Source organism: Pholcus phalangioides, unplaced genomic scaffold (assembly GCF_987345545.1).
Source record: "Pholcus phalangioides strain wild (caught in Gottingen) unplaced genomic scaffold, Ppha-v1.0 ptg000015l_1, whole genome shotgun sequence".
Taxonomy (NCBI): domain Eukaryota; kingdom Metazoa; phylum Arthropoda; class Arachnida; order Araneae; family Pholcidae; genus Pholcus; species Pholcus phalangioides.
This window is the reverse complement of record NW_028301608.1, coordinates 37,234,757-37,255,055: the sequence shown is the minus strand read 5'-3', so window position 1 is coordinate 37,255,055 and position 20,299 is coordinate 37,234,757. Positions and strand designations below refer to the sequence as shown.

General features: G+C 39.7%; 2 protein-coding genes and 1 pseudogene across 3 annotated transcripts in view; all 3 read right to left on the bottom strand.

Moving 5' to 3' along the window:
• The window catches only part of LOC149075949 (A disintegrin and metalloproteinase with thrombospondin motifs like), a 200,404-nt gene that overhangs the window by 127,835 nt on the left and 52,270 nt on the right, over positions 1-20,299 (bottom strand). The gene's annotated exons all lie outside the window — the stretch shown is intronic.
• Positions 3,655-4,377, bottom strand: LOC149075953 (intracellular coagulation inhibitor 1 pseudogene; annotated as a pseudogene). The gene has a single exon (XR_016194198.1). The product of XR_016194198.1 is annotated as an intracellular coagulation inhibitor 1 pseudogene (transcript).
• On the bottom strand, positions 11,370-17,415 carry LOC149075952 (leukocyte elastase inhibitor-like). The gene is made up of 2 exons (XM_089243472.1): positions 16,601-17,415; positions 11,370-12,066 (listed from the first exon to the last, which is right to left on the bottom strand). The coding sequence occupies exons 1-2, from the start codon at positions 17,312-17,314 to the stop codon at positions 11,515-11,517; spliced, it is 1,266 nt and encodes a 421-aa protein (XP_089099598.1). The 5' UTR covers positions 17,315-17,415; the 3' UTR covers positions 11,370-11,514.

Here is a 20,299-nt window from a genome sequence, read left to right as displayed (position 1 = left end):
TTTGACGTGAATTTGGCTCATCCCACAAAATACTTCCCAGATCTGGAATCAAAAAAATTACCGAGTGATGTTGGTTTTCAGATTGACGTAGCAAAATCTTTGAATAACAATTAAAATCAAACATACTCTACTTAGTTGATGTCAATCTCCGCTCTTCCTACCAACGTTTTAAGAACTGGCTGATGTGAAGATGAAAATTCAGGGAAGAAAATTCAAATGCCTCTGTGGGAAATCGAATCCACGCCCTCTCCCACACGAATAGCGGAGAGTGACATCATCGTCATATAAGTCACCATCTTTTATCAGGGTCAGTAATTGTGACTTGCCGCCTCAGTTAGGTCTGACTACACGCGTTCGGATAAGATACTCGCTTACTGTAACAAGGAAAGCTCAGAGGTACCGCGACATCCGGACAGTACAAATTGAGACACGAGACGCGTGTACGCGGAGTCGTAGCGCGGAACCGCAGATTTTTGCGCCCCACGTGCACGATTCTTATTCCCCGTATAGGTGGGGTTTTTTTCCAAAAATAAACAATCATTTTTTTCGATTGAGTTCACATTCTTGTATGAAATATTGTTTAAATATCAATGTTATTTACATAAACATGGTATTATCAATTATTTGTTCAACTATGTAATATTCCGGAATTACCATATTTTTTTCTGAAGTTTAATTAAAAATTATTGTTCTTTCATTCGTTTTGACTTTTCAGTAGTGCTAAATTTTCATTCATTATGGGATTATTTTAATTTCGGAATTCATTATATAATTTGGGAATATTATTGATACACCGAATTTTTATTAATTGTTTGATTGTTCCCAAGTTTCGAATTTTCCTCAGTTCTGAAATTTTCATCAATTTTTATCCACCCAAAATTTACATTAATTTCAATAGTTTTGAATTTTTATCGATTTTTAGAGAGAAATTCCCTTTTATTTTTTTAATTTTAGCCTACGGAATAATTTTCCTTAAATTTCTGAAGTTGCCCTTAATTCCAAATATTCATTAATTATGGCATTTCATCGATCGATATTGTGAATATTGTTACTCTTCATTAAATCTGAATTTCAATTATTAATTTCACGAATACTGGCATTCATTACTCTCGTTATTTTTCATTAAATGTGAATTTTCATTAGTTTCGGAATTATTTATTAATTTGAAATTGCGATAAAAAAATACTTGACTTTTCGTCAGTTTTAAATTCTCATTCATTATGGGATTATTTTCCATTAATTACGGAATGAATTTTCATTCATTCAAATATTTCTATTAATTATATAATAATATTTAGTTTTATTAATTGTGGGATTCATTCTGAATTTTGAATTTCCGCAAATTCCAAATTTTCGTTAATTTCCATAAAAATCCTGAATTCGTTTTGATTTTCATCCATCTTGAATTTTCGTTAATATATATATATATATATATTACTTACTTATATATATTACTTACATATATATATATATATATCCCTCTATCTCACACACACACACAATCCATTTTCCATTTTTTAGTTTTTTGTTTCTTTTAACACAACGGAATATTTTCCTTTACTTCTGAATTTTCTTTAATTGTGACATTTCATCAATCAAGGAATACAATTTATCAGCCAATTTGAATTTCCAATGATTATTTTTAACTATTATTCATCAATTTTTCAAATTGAACGTGTGTTCACGTTTCCATATACACGGTATTTTAATAGATATTTTTCATCATTCCCGTACTTTAATAATCTTGGTAACCTAAGTTATGATGTTAGGTCTTTATTTTAATGCCGCCTTTGCTGATGATTATATAATATCCAGTCTCCAAGTTCCTCCGCACACGCACACGAACACACACACACACAACACATACAAACAAACAAACTTCCAGTATGCATCTATTCGAAGGTTTCAACAGCTGGCTGAGGTGAAGATTAAATTCCGGAAAGAAAATTCAACAGCGTCTGCGGGGAATCGAACCCAAGTCCTCCAACTTGCCGGGTGAGAACGCTAGACATCTTCAGATAAGTCACTATCTGGTGGCAGTGTAAGCTATAGTCAGCTTTGGCCTGAGTTCGGACTAACTGAATGTACGGTCCCGTTCAGCGCACACGATCTCTAAGGAAAGTGGGTCGTTGCCGTTGTAGCGTAGTGATCTCACGTGTTTATCCGACAAGTGAGAGGACGTGGGTTCAATTCCCGGAGAAGGCAATTTTTCTTTCCCGAATTCAATCTCCGAATCACTCAGCTGTTGAAACCTTCGTATGTATAGTGGAGATTGACATCACCTTCGAATGCATCTATTCTCCAGAAATTTCCCATATAGCAATGTTTACGAGGTTCATGTAGTTGCACGTAGTACTACTATCACAACTTAACGGTAGTCGTACCTCTTTCCTATTCCTCTGCGGAAACTCTAACGAATTGGTATATATCGGAATGTGCGTTTATGTGTTGTGAACCAAGCATGAAGTGCAATGCTCCTTATGTGCTGCTTGTCAAGTGCCGTCATTTGGCTTCTGAATTAGGAAGCAGTCTAATTGGCTGGTTGTTTTTTACTTGTGATATTTTATTGTAGTAGTAGTGATGCATCGCACTTTTAGTGAGATGTAGTCTTTTACCTGTCCTCTGTGCTCTAAGACAACATGGACTCGCAACACCCGTTCCGGCATATGCCGATTCGTTAGAAATTCCGCAGAGTAATGAGCACAAGGTTACATGTACGGTGAAAAAAGTATTAGAGATGACCTGATAATGAAATCGTCCCATACCATACCACATTGTTGTGAAATAAATAAATCACATGAAATAATGTGGTTTATTGGTCTGTAGAATGCATGGAAAATGCTACTAATTGTTTGCGACTAATTTTACTAAATACGAATCATTGGTGAAACGTCGACACAAAACATTTTCCAAGAGAGGAATATCCAGCACAAAACAGATGGCGATAATGGTATGGAACAGGCAAGGACTAACCGAGCGTGTGCAAGGTGTGCGGTGCACCCGACATTTATGTAATTTATTTTATTTGTTGCTGCCTTCGTCTGAGGTGGTTATGTTACGATGTTTTCAATAAAATTTTCCGGATGCACCTATCCTTCGGGACCGAAGTCGGTGGACGCTCACCGACCTGGTCCTTTGCTCTCTTGGTCACTCACATGCTTGCAAACTTCGAGATCATTCATTATCTTGGTCCCTTTTTCTTTAGGTCTCTCACATGCTGGCACACTGGTTTTGGTCGCTCACGGGCTTGCAAACTCTGAGGATGGCTTCATTGTGGTCACTCACCATTCTCAGAAAGTTCTTTCGGGGCTGCTGGGTTGTTCCGAATCAAACTTTTCAGGTAAAAGAAAAAATTTCCGAACATTAACAGCGGGTAAACAAGTTCATGTCTTTTATGCGGCTTAAGCACTTCAGAAACAATGTATAAAAAGTAAGGCCAAATCGTGAATTGGCTGGCCAAAGCCCGAAGCTTCGAGATCATTCATTATCTTGGTCCCTTTTTCTTTGAAAATGAAAGGCCACTTCGTGAACTAGCAAGTCGGTGAAGATTGAACAATTTATTAAATTTCCTAATTTCCGAACCTGACTATGTACGCAGGTGTCATGGAGGTGAAGCTATCTACACTTTAGCATGAAATATTTATGAGAAATGTGTGTGTTTTGACTCGTAGTTATTTTTTATTTTCTAAATCAGCTACCATACAGTATCGGTTATGTAAAGAGAAATATTTTGATGAGTTATTGTTAAAAAGCAATCATTTCACCAGGCAAAAAAAGGCTATTATATATACATGGAAATATGTCACGGGTCATCGAGTCTCCCCGAAAAAATAACGACCCCGTTCCGTTTGTCTACGATATAGAAGAGGAATGGGTGGTCAGCAATGAACTCAATCGGGGGTGGAGGTCGAATGACCAACGACATTGGTTGCATTTTCACTACAGTGGCTGCAGCTGCTTCACTGCCTGCTTCATTGACGTCTATCACCGCCTTGTGTAGAATCGAAGACACGTAGAGATCGTCGTTATCACTTATTCCGCTCAAGTTGGCTGCTCCAGCAATGAAGATATCTTTGATCCCAAGTTTTTCTAGGCCTTCTTGTAGCTCATTTTCATATTCGAATTTGAACTTGGGTATGACGATGCGGTCGACGTATGTCGTCTTCAGGCTGCCACGGATTGCGCAGAATTTGTCTGACGCCATTTCCAGATCTGGGTAGTGATTGCGATCTTTCGGCAATGCCAAAAGCATGCTGATGTCTTCGCCTTCGTAAGGCATCTCCAAGAATTGGTATCCAGTGCTTAGGTCATCGTGAAAAAGGAATTCCTCTTTCTCAAGCTGCATAAGTTTGACCTGAAGGTAAGTGGAATCAAAATACACATGAGGGATGTAGTAAAACTACGTATACTACTACTTCAATTGAAATCATATCAAGCTGTGATGTTAATTGAGAATGCACTTATATACAGCGCATGACCTATCTTGGTTGGTGGAGTTAACCACACCAAGAAGGCCTCCGCACGAAACTCGTGAAGGCACTGAAGAATACCATGCAACCTATAGGCATTGGATGTAGCAGGTGGACGCATCACCCAACTTTACCATTTTATGTGGTATATCCAATGGCTGTAGAGGAGATGGCCTTCTTCAGAGCCGTCACAAGCTTCGTGCAGAGGCCTTTTTCTAAATACATGTGGTGTTGAGTTGACGAAAAAAATTGAATTTACATATAGACGCTTTTAATTGAGAAATTTTTCTTTTGTAATGTGGTCGTAAATACGTTGGCTTAATCAGAGTAGTTTGAAACTCTAACCACTAGTCGTACCTTTACACAGGGCATGTATAAAGAAGCATAGGGATTTTCGGAATACCCTTTCAATTTTCAACATCTGTAAAAGATATCTTTCCTCAGACGTAAAACATGGAATTATATACCGATTACAAAATGAAATCAGCTGTTAAAAGAAGTTCCAAATGTATCTTCAATGATTTGTACGTTACAGTCCTTAACCTGCTCCTAGGTTCCTTTAGTCGGCATACCCGTTAAGCATTGTTAGCAGTTCCATCTACGTACGATGTCGCATCTAACAATGCGTTCAACTATTCTAAATTTGAAAAAATATAGTTGAAATATCTTCCGATATATAGAGTGTGCTCATATAGCTGCATGCACAGAAAAAAATTGCAAGTTCAGAGATGAATATGATATTCCTCTATAAGTTCTAATTATAAATGCATGATTTCAATGTTATCGACATCGCATACTGGCATCATAAATAAGTTGGGGCTACGCCTGCATATATACCACGCACACATACTTCCAGCATGCATCTATTCGAAGCTTTCAACAGCTGGCTGAGGTGACGATTAAATGCAGGAGAGAATGACGATTGAATTCCTCTAACTTGCCGGGTGAGCACGCTAGACATCTTAAGATAAGTCACTATCTTGTGGCAGTGTAAACTATAGTCAGCTTTGGCCTGAGTTCGGACTGACTGAATGTACGGTCCCGTTCAGCGCACACGATCTCTAAGGAAAGTGGGTCGTTGCCGTTGTAGCGTAGTGATCTCACGTGTTTATCCGGCAAGTGAGAGGACGTGGGTTCAGTTCCCGGAGAAGGCAATTTTTCTTTCCCGAATTCAATCCCCGAATCACTCAGCTGTTGAAACCTTCGTATGTATAGTGGAGATTGATATCACCTTCGAATGCATCTATTCTCCAGAAATTCCCCATATAGCAATGTTTACGAGGTTCATGTAGTTGCACGTAGTACTACTATCACAACTTATCCGTACTCGTACCTCTTTCCTATTCCTCTGCGGAAACTCTAACGAATCGGTATATGTCGGAGTGTGCGTTTATGTGTTGTGAACCAAACGTGAAGTTTGTATCGGTGCCATGCTTCTTATGCGTTGCTTGCCAAGTGCATGTCATTGGTTTATTGGTCTGGAGAATGCATGGAAAATGCTACTAATTGGTTGCGACTAATTTTACTAAATACGAATCATTGGTGAAACGTCGACACAAAACATTTTCCAAGAGAGGAATATCCAGCACAAAACAGATGGCGATAATGGTATGGAACAGGCAAGGACTAACCGAGCCTGTGCAAGGTGTGCGGTGCATCCGACTTTTATGTAATTTATTTTATTTGTTGCTGCCTTCGTCTGAGGTGGTCATGTTACGTTGTTTTTAATAAAATTTTCCGGATGCACCCATCCTTCGGGACCGAAGTCGGTGAACGATCACCGACCTGGTCCTTTGCTCTCTTTGTCACTCACATGCTTGCAAACTTCGAGATCATTCATTATCTTGGTCCCTTTTTCTTTAGGTCTCTCACATGCTGGCACACTGGTTTTGGTCGCTCACGGGCTTGCAAACTCTGAGGATGGCTTCTTTGTGGTCACTCACCATTCTCAGAAAGTTCTTCCGGGGCTGCTGGGTTTTCCCGAATTAAACTTTTCAGGTAAAAGAAAAAATTTCCGAACATTAACAGCGGGTAAACAAGTTCATATCTTTTATGCTGCTTAAGCACTTCGGAAACAATGTATAAAAAGTAAGGCCAAATCGTGAACTGGCTGGCCAGAGCCCGAAGCAGTCTAGATTCCCGTAGGCTTCGGGATTCCAGCGAATAAGGGCCCTTTCACACGCAGCGGATGCGGACGCGGATGCGGGTCCAGAAGAAGTTTTAACAATTGGAATATACTGCACTCTTCAGACGAGCCGAAAAATCTCCGCACCTAGGAAATGTTCATGCGGGTCCGGACGTCGTCCGCATGTGTCAAAACCTAAGTGCGGGCTCACCATCCGCACATAGAAGTTTTGACAATAGGTTTATTCGGAGCTATTCACACGATGCGGATGCGGAGCGAATTCGTCCGCATCTTTGGCTACTTTTTGAAGGTGATTTTTCACGGAATTTTTTTAATTATTTTCCATAAATACCCTTAAAAACACCATATGATGGTCCCTGATCATTAATATAATGTACCTACATACGCCTATCCCTCCGTTTCCTTCTGAGATGGAGATATAGCAGCTTTAACTGCCTTTTGTCCATATTTCACAATTTTATACAATAAAACCTGTCAACAACGGCCACTGACGGGACCAAAATTATAAGCCGTTCTGTTCATTACGAATATTTGATTGACTACATACTTTAAAAACTTTTAAATTTAATTTTAAAATTTTAATTTTTTTTCTTTTTAAATTTTTAAAATTATTTAAAAATATAAATATCTGAAATATTATTTTAAATATTTGTTATTTTTTTAAATTTTTAATGTTAATTTTTTTAAACTAAAAAAAAAATACTTTTATTAAACAACGTTATCCACGTACGGTGTTCACTCAGGGCCGGATTAAGACGTTTGAAGGCCCTAAGCACTTGAATATTTTTGGTGGTTCCCCCGATACCTACAAGTTTATTTTACACGATATTCAGTATACAAACTTAAAAAAATGAAATTTTATATTTCAGAAGTGGGACTAATCTAAGGATTTCACTCTAAAAGGTTTATGAAAGTTATTTTATAAAACTTGAAAATGTAACCAATAAACACATCTGTTACATTCGAGAGAACTTAACTGATCCGCCTATTGGTTGCATTTTCAAGTTTTATAAACGAACTTTTATACTGTAATCCCGGCCTAAGACAGAATTGTGATGTGAATATTTCTAAGCACAAGCATTTTGAAAGTCTCTACCCCTCCCCTTTTTTACTACTTGCAAATTCTTTGATATCTCCTGAATTTTTTTTTCTTTTTTTTGGAACATCGAATGTTTTGGATGTTTTTGGATTTGATTTTTCGAACATTGGATGTTTTTCGAATTTTTCTTCCATATTTTTCCGAAAAGACGTTTTGTAACAGGCAAGCTGTTAACAAGGATGTACAGTAATACTTTTATTCACGAGACACGTGAGATTTAAGTTGTATCGAGAGAAGAAGACATTCTCGAGAGTTCGATTTTAACCTTCATCACGAAGGGTTGTGTGTTTCGCATGTTAATGCAAAATAAAGGAATGCTTCATGTTCGTCGCTTCGTATACACCTCACCAACCGTCACATTGGCGCCCAACGTTTAAAATAGACGCGTGAGTGTTTTTAGCTAAGCGGACATCCTAATTAGGTAGCAAGTGAGTGAAAATGTCTTACTTAGCGAAATATCGAAAAGACGAACTCCGTCGCCTTGCCGAAGAGATGGGCGAACCTACCGAACCCGAGATGAAAGTGATAGAGCTGAAGAAGCTGATTACGTCCAGTAAAGAATACGATGAGGTCTTCGCAAAAGGAGTGCTACAGACCCTCGTAGAAGAGAGAATTCGACAAGAAGAAGCAGAAGAAAGAATTCGACGAGAAGAAGCAGAGGAGAGGATTCGACGGGAAGATGCCGAAGAGAGGAACCGGCGAGCAGAAATGCAGTTCAAACTCGAGAGACTGAGGATAGAAGCGGAGAAGTGCCAAGCTTCCGTTCGACCGGCTGTGAATCGAGACTTTCAAGTGTCGGTTCCGCGTTTTGAATCATCAGATGACATTTCATTGTTCCTGGTCCTGTTCGAACGACACATGGGAATACACCAGATTCCGGAAGAATTGTGGATTACGTATCTCATCAATAGCTTACCAAAGGAGGTGGCTAGGATCTGTGCCAGGGAGCCTGACGAGAAGTTCAAGGACTATCGGTATCTCAAGGAACTGCTGTTAAAGCGATTTAAGCTACATGCGGACAGATTTCGACAGCTTTTTGTAGAACATCGGAAGAACTCGGAGAGTTCATGGCGTGATTTTTATTTTGAGTTGAAAACGTATCTTGAAGGGTGGTTAACAGAAGTTAAGGTCACAACATTCAAGGACTTGATTAATCTAGTCATAGCTGATCAGATGAAGAAGAAGTGCCCTCCACAAGTGAAAGAACATTTCATCGATGTATGGGCCATGTTGATCTCCCCATCGGAACTAGCGGAGAAACTCGACGCGTATGAAGATGCCAGGAGTACTTTCACAAAGAAATTCAAGCAGCAGTACGATGTCGAGGGTCGTCGAAAGCAAACACCGAGGAAATATCCATGGACGTCATCAAAACCAGTGATTCGTGCAAATGAACAGATACTTCCCATGATCAGCCTGGATGAACAGCGACCTGTAAGCTGCTATGGATGTGGATATCCGGGGGTAATTAGAGCGCAGTGTCCGACCTGTAATCCCGAAATGACAGCGACAACCGTTCAGTTTGGTCAGTTGGAACTGAATCTATGCTCTTCTGTAACAAAACCCGTAGCATTGTTAAAAATTCATGTAAATGGCAAAGTGGGAACTTCCTGTGCCGACAGCGGTGCTACGCACTGTATCGCAAGTGATACTCTGCATCGTATTTTGAAAGAGCAAAACGCCAAATTCCATCGGGAAACTATCGAGATGCGTCTTGCAAACGGACAGCAATGAACGGTGAATGTGTGGACCACAACGGTATTGGTCAACATCCAATGGAAGCGACGAAGGACGAAATTTATAGCTCTTCCTGGAGTCGTCGGTAACAGAACTCTTTTGGGAATCGACTTTCTAGAGAAAGCTGGTATCGTGTTGGATCTCAAGCGAAGGCAATGGTTTTTCGGGGAAAATACTCGGAAGCGATTCCACTTTGAGAACGAGTCTACGATTAAAACTGTTCAACATGTAGTAGAGCATGTTAACTCGAATTCTTGCCAACTACAACAAGTTGAAGGACAGCAACGGAAGCAAGTGCTGAACAGGTCCTGGAAAAAGAATGAAAATTTTTTCAGTCCAGGGGGAGGAGACACTCCCGAAGGCGAAGTTCACCATGGTGATATGGCATCGGAACCTCAGCGGTGCGATCGGTCTAGACGTCTCAGGAACCAAACAGGTCGCGTCCGTGACTATCCACGTCTTGCTGTCCATAGCGAAATCCACCGATCCGCAAGAAGCTTTCATCACCAACCGGTGCAAGGGCAACCACGAGTTACTCCGACAGGCAGGCAAGTACTAGACTTACGTCTCCGCAGGAACGAACGAGTCGAACTTTCCGGTGCCAGGCGACGCAGTCCAGGATCACCAGGATATTATCACATACTGCATCGTTGTAAAATGCCAAGCCAAACAATAACGTCTAGCAATAGCTTCCATGAGTCAAGGACCCAAACAAGTATAAGCAGTGCTAGAGAAGGGAACGATAAATGCAGGGGGAGCGGCATTAAATATTCGGATCAAAACCCTAACGCGCGTCGATCAGAAGGTCGCAGCCATGCCCAAAGAAGTCGTGAAAACAGGTTGACTCCCATGCAAAGCCTTACAAGAGTTTCTGTGAAGCAGAAAGTGGAACAAAAACGGGATGAACGCAAAGGTTATGTTGACAACGGTTCCAAACCGAGTTCTCGAAGGAAGAAGTGGTCGACAAAGTTCACGCCACAACGAGATGGACCGTACCCTGTGCTAGCCCAGAGATCGCCTACGAGGTAAATAGTCGCTGATCCGGCCAAATCGGGTGTCTCTGTCAGCGTATATCGTACTTCTGCTCTCACACCATGTGCGAAACCGGATGCTGTATCCGTAGTGTCATCACGAAAGAAAGGACGACCACTCAAAGTTGGAACTAACAAGAAAACTGAACAACTTCCCATAACGCCTATTGCTGGTTCCTTGCCGGGACGTCCGCGAAACCAGAGGGGGAGTATGTAACAGGCAAGCTGTTAACAAGGATGTACAGTAATACTTTTATTCACGAGACACGTGAAATTTAAGTTGTATCGAGAGAAGAAGACATTCTCGAGAGTTCGATTTTAACCTTCATCACGAAGGGTTGTGTGTTTCGCATGTTAATGCAAAATAAAGGAATGCTTCATGTTCGTCGCTTCGTATACACCTCACCAATCGTCACAGTTTTTTTTTTTTCAAAATATTTTGAAAATATTTGAAGACATTTTCTCCCATCGACTACTTGTGAGGATCGGAATGAAGACATCTTTATTCCAATATTCTATGTGGCTCTAGACTAAACCACCAAAGAGTGCCTCTAGGCTGCCTATGGCCACTGAATCAGGGGTGAAGGAGAAAAATAATTACAAAAATTGCGAAAAAACAGTTTTTATGCACGAATTTCGAACTAAAGATGCGGGCGATTCGTCCGCATCTTCACGGCTCGTTTGAAAGGGTATGCGGACCCGCGTCCACATCCGCTCCGTGTGAATGGGGCCTTAGTGAAATAAAAGGCAACTTCGCGTGAACTGGCCAAGCAAGTCGGTGAAGATTGAACAATTTATTAAATTTCCTAATTTCCGAACCTATGTACGCAGGTGTCGGGGAGGTGAAGCTATCTACACTTCAGCATGAAATATTTATGAAAAATGTGTGTGTTTTGACTCGTAGTTATTTTTTATTTTCTAAATCAGCTACCATACAGTATCGGTTATGTAAAGCGAAATATTTTGATGAGTTATTGTTAAAAAGCAATCATTTGGGGGCAAAAAAGGCTATTATATATACATCGAAATATGTCACGGGTCATCGAGTCTCCCCGAGAAAATAACGATCCCGTTCCGTTTGTCTATGATATAGAAGAGGAATGGGTGGTCAGCAATGAACTCAATCTTGGGCGGAGGTCGAATGATCAACGAAGTAAACACCATTTTCACTACAGTGGCTGCAGCTGCTTCGCTGCCTGCTTCATTGACGTCTATCACCGCCTTGTGTAAAATCGAAGACACGTAGAGATTGCCGTTATCACTTATTCCGCTCAAATCGGCTGCTCCAGCACTGAATATATCTTTGATCCCAAGTTTTTTAAGGCCTTCTTGTAGCTCTTCTTTATACTCGAATTTGAACTTGGGTATGACAATTCGTTTCACTTCTGTCGTCTTCAGGCTGCCACGGATTGCGCAGAATTTGTCTGACGTCATTTGCAGATCTGGGTAGTGATTGCGATCTTTCGGCAATGCCAAAAGCATGCTGATGTCTTCGCCTTCGTAAGGCATCTCCAAGAATTGGTATCCAGTGCTTAGGTCATCGTGAAAAAGGAATTCCTCTTTCTCAAGCTGCATAAGTTTGACCTGAAGGTAAGTGGAATCAAAATACACATGAGGGATGTAGTAAAACTACGTATACTACTACTTCAATTGAAATCATATACATATACACGCTTTTAATTGAGAAATTTTTCTTTTATAATGTGACCGTAAATACGTTGGCCTAATCAGAGTAGTTTGAAACTCTAACCACTAGCCGTACCTTTACACAGGGCATGCATAAAGAAGCATAGCGATTTTCGGAATACCCTTTCAATTTTCAACATCTGTAAAAAATCTGACGTAATTTCAACATCTGACGTAAAACACGGAATTATATACCGATCACAAAATGAAATCAGCTGTTAAAAGAAGTTCCAAATTATCTTCAATGATTCGTACGTTACAGTCCTTAACCTGATCCTAGGCTCCTTTAGTCGGCATACCCGTTAAGTCATTGTTAGCAGTTCCGTCTACGTACGATGTCGCATCTAACTAATAGTCGAACGATGCGTTCAACTATTCTAAATCTGAAAAAGTATAGTTTAAATATCTTCCGATATATAGTGTGTGCTCATATAGCTCAGCGATGAATATGATATTCCTCAATATGTTCTAATTATAAATGCATGATTTCAATGTTATTGACATCGCATACTGGCATCATAAATAAGTTAGGGCTACGCCTGCATATATACCACGCACACATACTTCCAGCATGCATCTATTCGAAGCTTTCAACAGCTGGCTGAGGTGACGATTAAATGCAGGAGAGAATGACGATTGAATTCCTCTAACTTGCCGGGTGAGCACGCTAGACATCTTAAGATAAGTCACTATTAGGTGGCAGTGTAAACTATAGTGAGCTTTGGCCTAAGTTCGGACTGTGAATGTACGGTCCCGTTCAGCGCACACGATCTCTAAGGAAAGTGGTTCGTTGCCCTTGTAGCGTAGGGATCTCACATGTTTATCCGACAAGTGAGAGGACGTGGGTTCAATTTTCGTATGTATAGTGGAGATTGACATCACCTTCGAATGCATCTATTCGCCAGAAATTCCCCATATAGTAATGTTTACGAGGTTCATGTAGTTGCACGTAGTACTACTATCACAACTTAACGGTAGTCGTACCTCTTTCCTATTCTTCTGCGGAAACTCTAACGAATTGGTATATATCGGAATGTCGTTTATGTGTTGTGAACCAAGCATGAAGTTTGTATCTGTGCAATGCTCCTTATGTGCTGCTTGTCAAGTGCTGTCATTTGGCTTCTGAATTAGGAAGCAGTTAAATTGGCTGGTTGTTTTTTTATTGTGATATTTTGTTGTAGTAGTAGTGATACATCGCACTTATAGTCAGACGTAGTCTTGTACCAAAATTTGGGTCGCAGGAGCTTCCGAGTGAATCTTACGAATCATCTCACGGTCTTTGACAAATACATTACTGCGTCACTATTTCCATTAATTACGAAGAGCAAACAATACCATGAGTCGGAATGCTGATCTTGTTGTTGATTTTGTGGATCGTGCCTGAAAAAGTTAAAAAAAAAAAACCCTGTTCTCTATGGCAGGGTTTTCCAACTGGTGTTCCGCAACACCCTAGGGTTCCGAAAGAAATTTTTTAGGGTTCCGCGGACTCAAAATTGACGGAACCCCAAAAATCCCTGAAACGTGATATATAGCTTCAAAATATTTCTTATGACTGTTTCAGCTGAAGCAATTTTTTAAAAGACGACTTCCTGGGAATTAGTATTCCCGAAACTCAAGACTCCTACATGCGGATTTTATGAGGGGGGATCTTCCTCCAAAGATGCAGAACTTTTAAATTGTTTCTTTGTATTCTGTTGTCCCCCCCCCCCGTCTCTCTCTTCCCTTTGATCGCCAATTGAGCTTCAGAAGAACTCGAGAAACGCATTGATTTGTGAACTGCATTTTTTTCCTTCCAATTAATCTTTTGTTTCATATTGAAAGAGAAGCGTAAGGGAAATTTCCCACGAGTGACGATCATGTATGCGGGTGAGTTCACCGAAAATTTTCAGATTTCGCACCCCAGTAATACATTGTCGCTCTCAATGTCCAATCAGTGCTGGTCATATAACATCACGTGACAAGCAATTATTTAGCAAAAAAAGAAAAAAAAAAAACCTACATAGTCAATTGTTAAAAACTGAGAGAGACTATCCCTTCACTTCATGTTTTATGTTGTTGATCAAGTTGGAATTTTTCGTCCCCTCTGAGACCACGATTTCAGTTTTTGTGCTGAAATTTGTGAGTAATTTATATAATCTTCATATTTACTATAGCTGGTGTTGGTTTGGAACACTGGGGGGGGGGGGGAAGAATTCACTCTTTCTCTTCCTTCGATCACTCGTTCTATATTTCGTATGAGAATGGTGTATGTCAACACTCAACCCGGTTGACTAAGTGCACTGAGTAGTAATTTGTTCCTTGTTCTGTATTTTGTTAATTATAAAAAAAAAAGACCATTTCATCAAACATTTTATTTACAATTTTCGTGTTCTTTTGACAGTTTCTTGCATTTCATGAATACTCAAACGTGAAATTAGTGATACTGTTAATTAGTTATCATGATTAAAAAACTGTGGTAATTTGTGGAATACGACTATGGTAGTCCAGGTCGATCGTCCACCAATAAGATATTCGCGAACTGTGCCACAAGATGCACAGGCAAATCGTGTGTTCGATACCCTCTTTTGTCCTTGCCAGTGCCTTCTCTGAAACAAGGACTATTACTAAAATAGTGCCATGACGCACAAAAACGTTTCGTGTACGAACCTCTTGGTGAGAAATATAAAAAGCCGCTCGGAATTGGCTGTGAACTGTGTATGTAACAGTCCAATTAGTCCTATTGTGCAAAAAATGAAGGCGGTGGGGAAAAGAAATGATCAAATGCGCATGTTTTTCGTTATTCTGAATCTATGTGTATATCTAGGATGACCAAATGAAAAAAAAAGAAAAGAAACGGACATTTTCATTGATGTAGGGCCTATAGCTCATGTTAAAATAACGAATTAAAGATTTAAAAATTTCAAAACGTGAGTATTAATTTTTTAACAAAATTGACAAAATTAACATTTTTACTAAAGCGATGAAATGTGTACTATGTGTTGCTTACAAATATATATATACACTTTTTATCTACAACAAGTTTGGATTCATGTTTTGCAGAGCGCATGCTGACTTTTGGGACACCCCGTATATTGAAAAGATTTTCAAAATTTGTTAAGGGTTCCGCGGCAAAGTCTCGTAATGGAAAGTGGAAAACCCTGCTCTAGGGCAACATGCACTCACAACACACGTTCCGGCATATAACGATTCGTTAGAAACTCCGCAGAGTAATGTGCACAAGATTGCATGTATGATTTAAAAGTAGTATTGTTGATCTGTTAATGCAATCGCTCCACAACACATCACATTGCTGTGAAATGCACCCCCAACAACCTAAATTAACGGGTTATAGGTCTGGAAAATGTATGGAAAGTGCGACTAAATGTTTGATCATTGGTGGGGTGTTTACACAAATCATTTTGCGAGAGGGCACTGAAAGAATATCCAGCACAAAACGGATTTTGATCATAGTATGAAACAGGGACGGGTTAAGCGAAGGTGCAAAGGGGTGCGGTGCACCCGAGCCTGTGTTTTACTAAACTTTTTAAAAAATTTACAGAATTAAAAATATGCATGAACAGAGACGGATTTTTGGTTTAGCTATCTATGGGCTACAAAAGTTTTGCCGCTCTTCTCTCTCTCTTCCTAGTCTAGTTTACTTGACTATTTATTTCATAAATTTGCCGTGCAATAGCCCGCTCAGTACGGACTCGTATGTTTATCAGTTACCTTTTTTGTCTCTCTTTCTCTTTTCAATTGATCTCTTGCTGTCTTTTGTATGAATGTTCAGCACATCATTTGAATGGCGTTTGTATAAATTTTAAAATCGATCTGACAGGTTAGAATGCTCTGAATTAGCCAACTTATTTACTGACCTATTTCTATCAAATATCTATGATATTTCAGATTAATGCCTTAATCATTCGATCCCAATAACAGCTTCATACAGGGTGGACAAAAGCTCCGAGAAGAAATTTTAAAAAATTCATAAAAACTGGAAAAATAACAGAAATAAAAATGGTTTGCAGGGTTAGCATCGCTAAGCCACGGGAATTTTTTTAAGATAGGAAAAAAAACCCTTCAAAAACGGCCGATAGATGACGCTGACCTACACAAGTCGAGGAAAAGATACGAAAATAACGAACTGAATGCATCCAAATCGTTTATTACAGCAGTATGTGTTTCACATGACCACCACCACAGGGGACAAATCCAACAAAGCTTTATCCTTCGCATTCAGCATCCTTGTTCACGTACACGGTTTACAACGGTGAACTGGTTGTGGATTGGGAGTGCAAACTATCAGCTGCTTTTTTTTTCCCTGTCTTACGATGCTAACCCTGCAAAACGTTTTTTATTTCGGTTACTTTTCCGGTTTTTATGAATTTTTAAAGTTTCTACGGACATTTTTGCCCACCCTGTATAATTAGACAAGCATGAAATTATACATCACCTTCTTCTCCTCGTTGTTGGTTTTGTAGAAGGTGCCATCATAAGTATCATCCTCGTCAAATGTTGTCACCCAAGTTCCTTTGAAATGGATGGCATTGACGAGGATTAACTTCGTCAAAGGATCTATAGGCTCCGAGAACAAATCCTTGATCATACCACGAGTAATTTCGGCAACCCAGCTGTTGATGACGTCCTTTGCTGCACCACCGTTGTTTGCGAAATCTAATGTTTTGACTAGAGCTTGATAATAGAGCTTCATGTCATCGACGAATGAGGGTTTCACGGGATATTGATCTTGAATGAATATTCCGTCAGCTACCGTAAGGTTGTATTCCTTGTTCTGCTCGAAGTATGAGTCCAGCATGTCCCGGAAAGAACTTTTCAGGTCTTCGTTCGACAGCTCGTAATCGGAGAGCCTCATACCTTTCGAGATCTGTGATGAGGAAGATCCCATGGTACCGTCGTAAAGCATTGCCATTGCAGCGTATATACTGAATGGAGAAATGAAAAAATTTCCGTGGCCCGTTATCAGCTGTCGACCGAGATCGAATCCGAAATCGTTGATGCTCGAGCTGAGAGAAGAATTTTGCGACGGACACTGACCATCAGCGAGAGCAGATCCGACAAACGCGATGACGGTTAATAAGACGATCATTATTTTCACTATCATTGATTTCTCGCCGATTATTGAGGATGGTCGACGCATATCAGGCATCTTGGCTGGTTTGAGTTGTGTATAAAATGTTTCGACAGCGTCCACCACTGGATGACGCTGTCCGCATAATACGGGAAAGAACGCGCCTGCGTGATTGTGAGGCGGTACTTGGGTTTTTACCGCTCAAACGAGACAGTCAGTCATAAAGCCGTGTATAATTAAAGAAGAAGAATAAGCAATGGAACCCATTGCTTCAGCCGGCAAGGCCTTTTGTAAGCCATTGTAATCGCCCTGAGGGCAGATCTCGGCAAATTTTCTTGCATCAGCATTCCGCAAGAAGAAGGAACGAGATAGTCACGCGATTCACTCGTCTCCATAAGATGATGATCCTTATAACATAGCTCTTTGAAAAATATAACAACTTGTTTACGCAACTTGGACGTCAGAGTGGTGCCTGCCAGTCTGGTTTATTGTTATAACAATATCGTCTTGGATTATATCGCAATTATACAACTGTCATTCTACACAGTAAGTTTTTCGGCATAAAACTTATAAGAAAGCAAATGTACTCGCAAACCGCATAGAAATCAGCTGAATTGGGAAACTACTGTAGATGATAAGGAGATGAAAAAGAAAAGTAAATTTGTATAACCTTTTCCGATATAATGATTTTCATGATCATTTTTAAATTATAAGATTTTCACGTAATTCTTAATTTTATGCAATTTATAATTTCAAGAAAAATGAATTGAAACTCATGTCGCATTCGACCATAGAATTTCCCAAAAAAAACAAACTTTTATTCAACAGACAATCACTTACTTGAAAGAATTGGAAGATTCAGAGATAAGATAGGATTCGAAAAATTGACGAAAAGGATCAAGATCATATTCAATGAAGAGGTATATTGTCAAAAGAAATTCAATTATTTGGATAAGGTGGAGGAAAAACGTGAAAAGGTCCACCTACACAAGCTTATCTTCCTCATTCCTCAATGGATAAATTGGATTTGATTATTATTTTTTTATTTTATACAAAAATTGCCACGTTTTTAAGACAAATAAATTACACTGGTCGAATGGTCGACGCGTTTCGGCTCTTCAATGGAGAGCCGTCATCAGGACCTCGTGGTCAGAACTCACACGAATGAAGAGTGATGTTTACGTCTGGTCGTCCGAAGAGTTCGCCTTTGTATTTGCTGCGTCCGAGTGGTCTTTGGATGCGAATTGGGGAGCCATCTGTTGTAAAGTGTTGAAAGTTTTTTCACGACTGAGGTTAATAAAGCCTGTCCAAGCTGACGAAATAGGTGGTGTGTTTCTTCCATCATTAACGAGGAAATTCTGGCATGTTCTGATGAAGTATCCCTCGAGAAAATTCAATTCCGAATTGTGTGTTGCTTTTTTAAAAACAAATGCTTTGTCAAAATCAAAATGATGTGAATGTTGCCAGCAGTGTTGGGCAATAGCCGAATTATCCGTCCGTCCCTTCTCAACATGCTTTCGGTGTTCGAGAACTCGAATATTTAGATTTCTTCTAGTTTGTCCAATATATCCATTTTCACAATTCTTGCATGGGATGAAGTAGATACCAGATTCTTTGGAGGGTGAGATAGGATCTTTCAGATGGGAAAAGGTGAGTATATTTGTTGGCTGGAATATTGTATGGAAGTCAAATTTCTTGAAGATAGAAGAGATCATGAAACTTGAAGAAACGAATGGAAGAACAACGGTATTAGAAAACTGTTTTGAGTCAGCTGGGAGCAGGTTCGTGGTGCATGTCTGGGTCATTTTTCTGAGGACCTTGTCGATGATAAAAGGTGAAAAACCCCGATTAGAAGCGATGTCACGAAGGATATTGAGTTCATTCTGGAGGGAGGCTGAATCACTGCAAAGTTTTAGTGCTCGATGAACAAAAGAAGAAAATGCCGAAAGTTTCTGATTGGGAGGATGAAAGGATTTTGCATGAGGTGGCATGGAGATAGCGAATGGCTTACGGTACACAGATGTATGAAATTCAGTGTCTGTCTTTTTAATGAGCACGTCGAGAAAAGGCAGTATATTATTTTTTCCCATTTCATAGGTGAATTCAATATGTGGGTCAATAGAATTCATAAAATTGAATAACTCAGTGACATTGACATCAGTCTCATCAACTAAAGTGAATGTGTCATCAACATACCTGATCCAAAGTTTGAAGTGGTGGGTTTCCAAAAGTTTTGTTTCGAAAAAATCCATATATATGTCACAGAGGATAGGCGAGAGTGGGTTGCCCATGGCAAGACCTTCTGTTTGGCGGTAAAACTTTCCAAACACTGAAAAATAATTGTGCGATACACAAAGTTGGGTGAGTTGACATATTTCTTCGATTTCAATCGAGGAGAAGTGGAATTCTTGCAGACGTTGTTTCAGGAAAGAAATTGCACCGCTGATGGGAATGTTAGTAAACATGGATTTGATATCGAAGGAAATCATTGTAGCGTTATCTGGTTGAATGCTGCGGATGATGGAAACGAATTCTGAGGAATTCTTTACTGTGAAACGATGTTTTTTGCAGAGAGGGGACATAAGTTCAACGAGAAATTTAGCAAGTTGATGCGTAGGTGATCCAATGCAAGAAATTATAGGTCTTACTGAAAATGAAGGTTTGTGTATTTTTGGAAGAGCATAAAGTCTCCCGCAGTTTGCGGCGGATGGAAAGATGCGTTTCTTGGTCGAAGAATGTAGAATGGGAGTCTGATTGATTTTCTTTTGAACCAGTTTTAGAAGGGTAGGAGCTGGATCCGTATTGAGACAAGTATATGGTCCATCGCTAATTAATTTTTCAACCGACTCTTGATACATGGATTTATCAAGTACAACAATTTGGCCACCTTTGTCAGCTTGAGTGATGAAAATATTGTTGTTTCTTTTAAGTTCTCGAATGGCAGAGATTTTAGTACCAAAGTGAATCTCAATCTGAAGCCATTCAAAAGCTATGCACTAGCTAACCAAATGGAAACCATCAGATCTAGCATAGCCATCTTTCTACATCAAATTTTTGCGCCCG

Coding starts and splice junctions, on each gene's coding strand:
- LOC149075952 (XM_089243472.1), bottom strand. CDS start 17,314: ATGCCTGATATGCGTCGACCATCCTCAATAATCGGCGAGAAATCAATG. Junction 12,067..16,600: donor CCAACAACGAGGAGAAGAAG/GTGATGTATAAT, acceptor ACTTACCTTCAG/GTCAAACTTATGCAGCTTGA.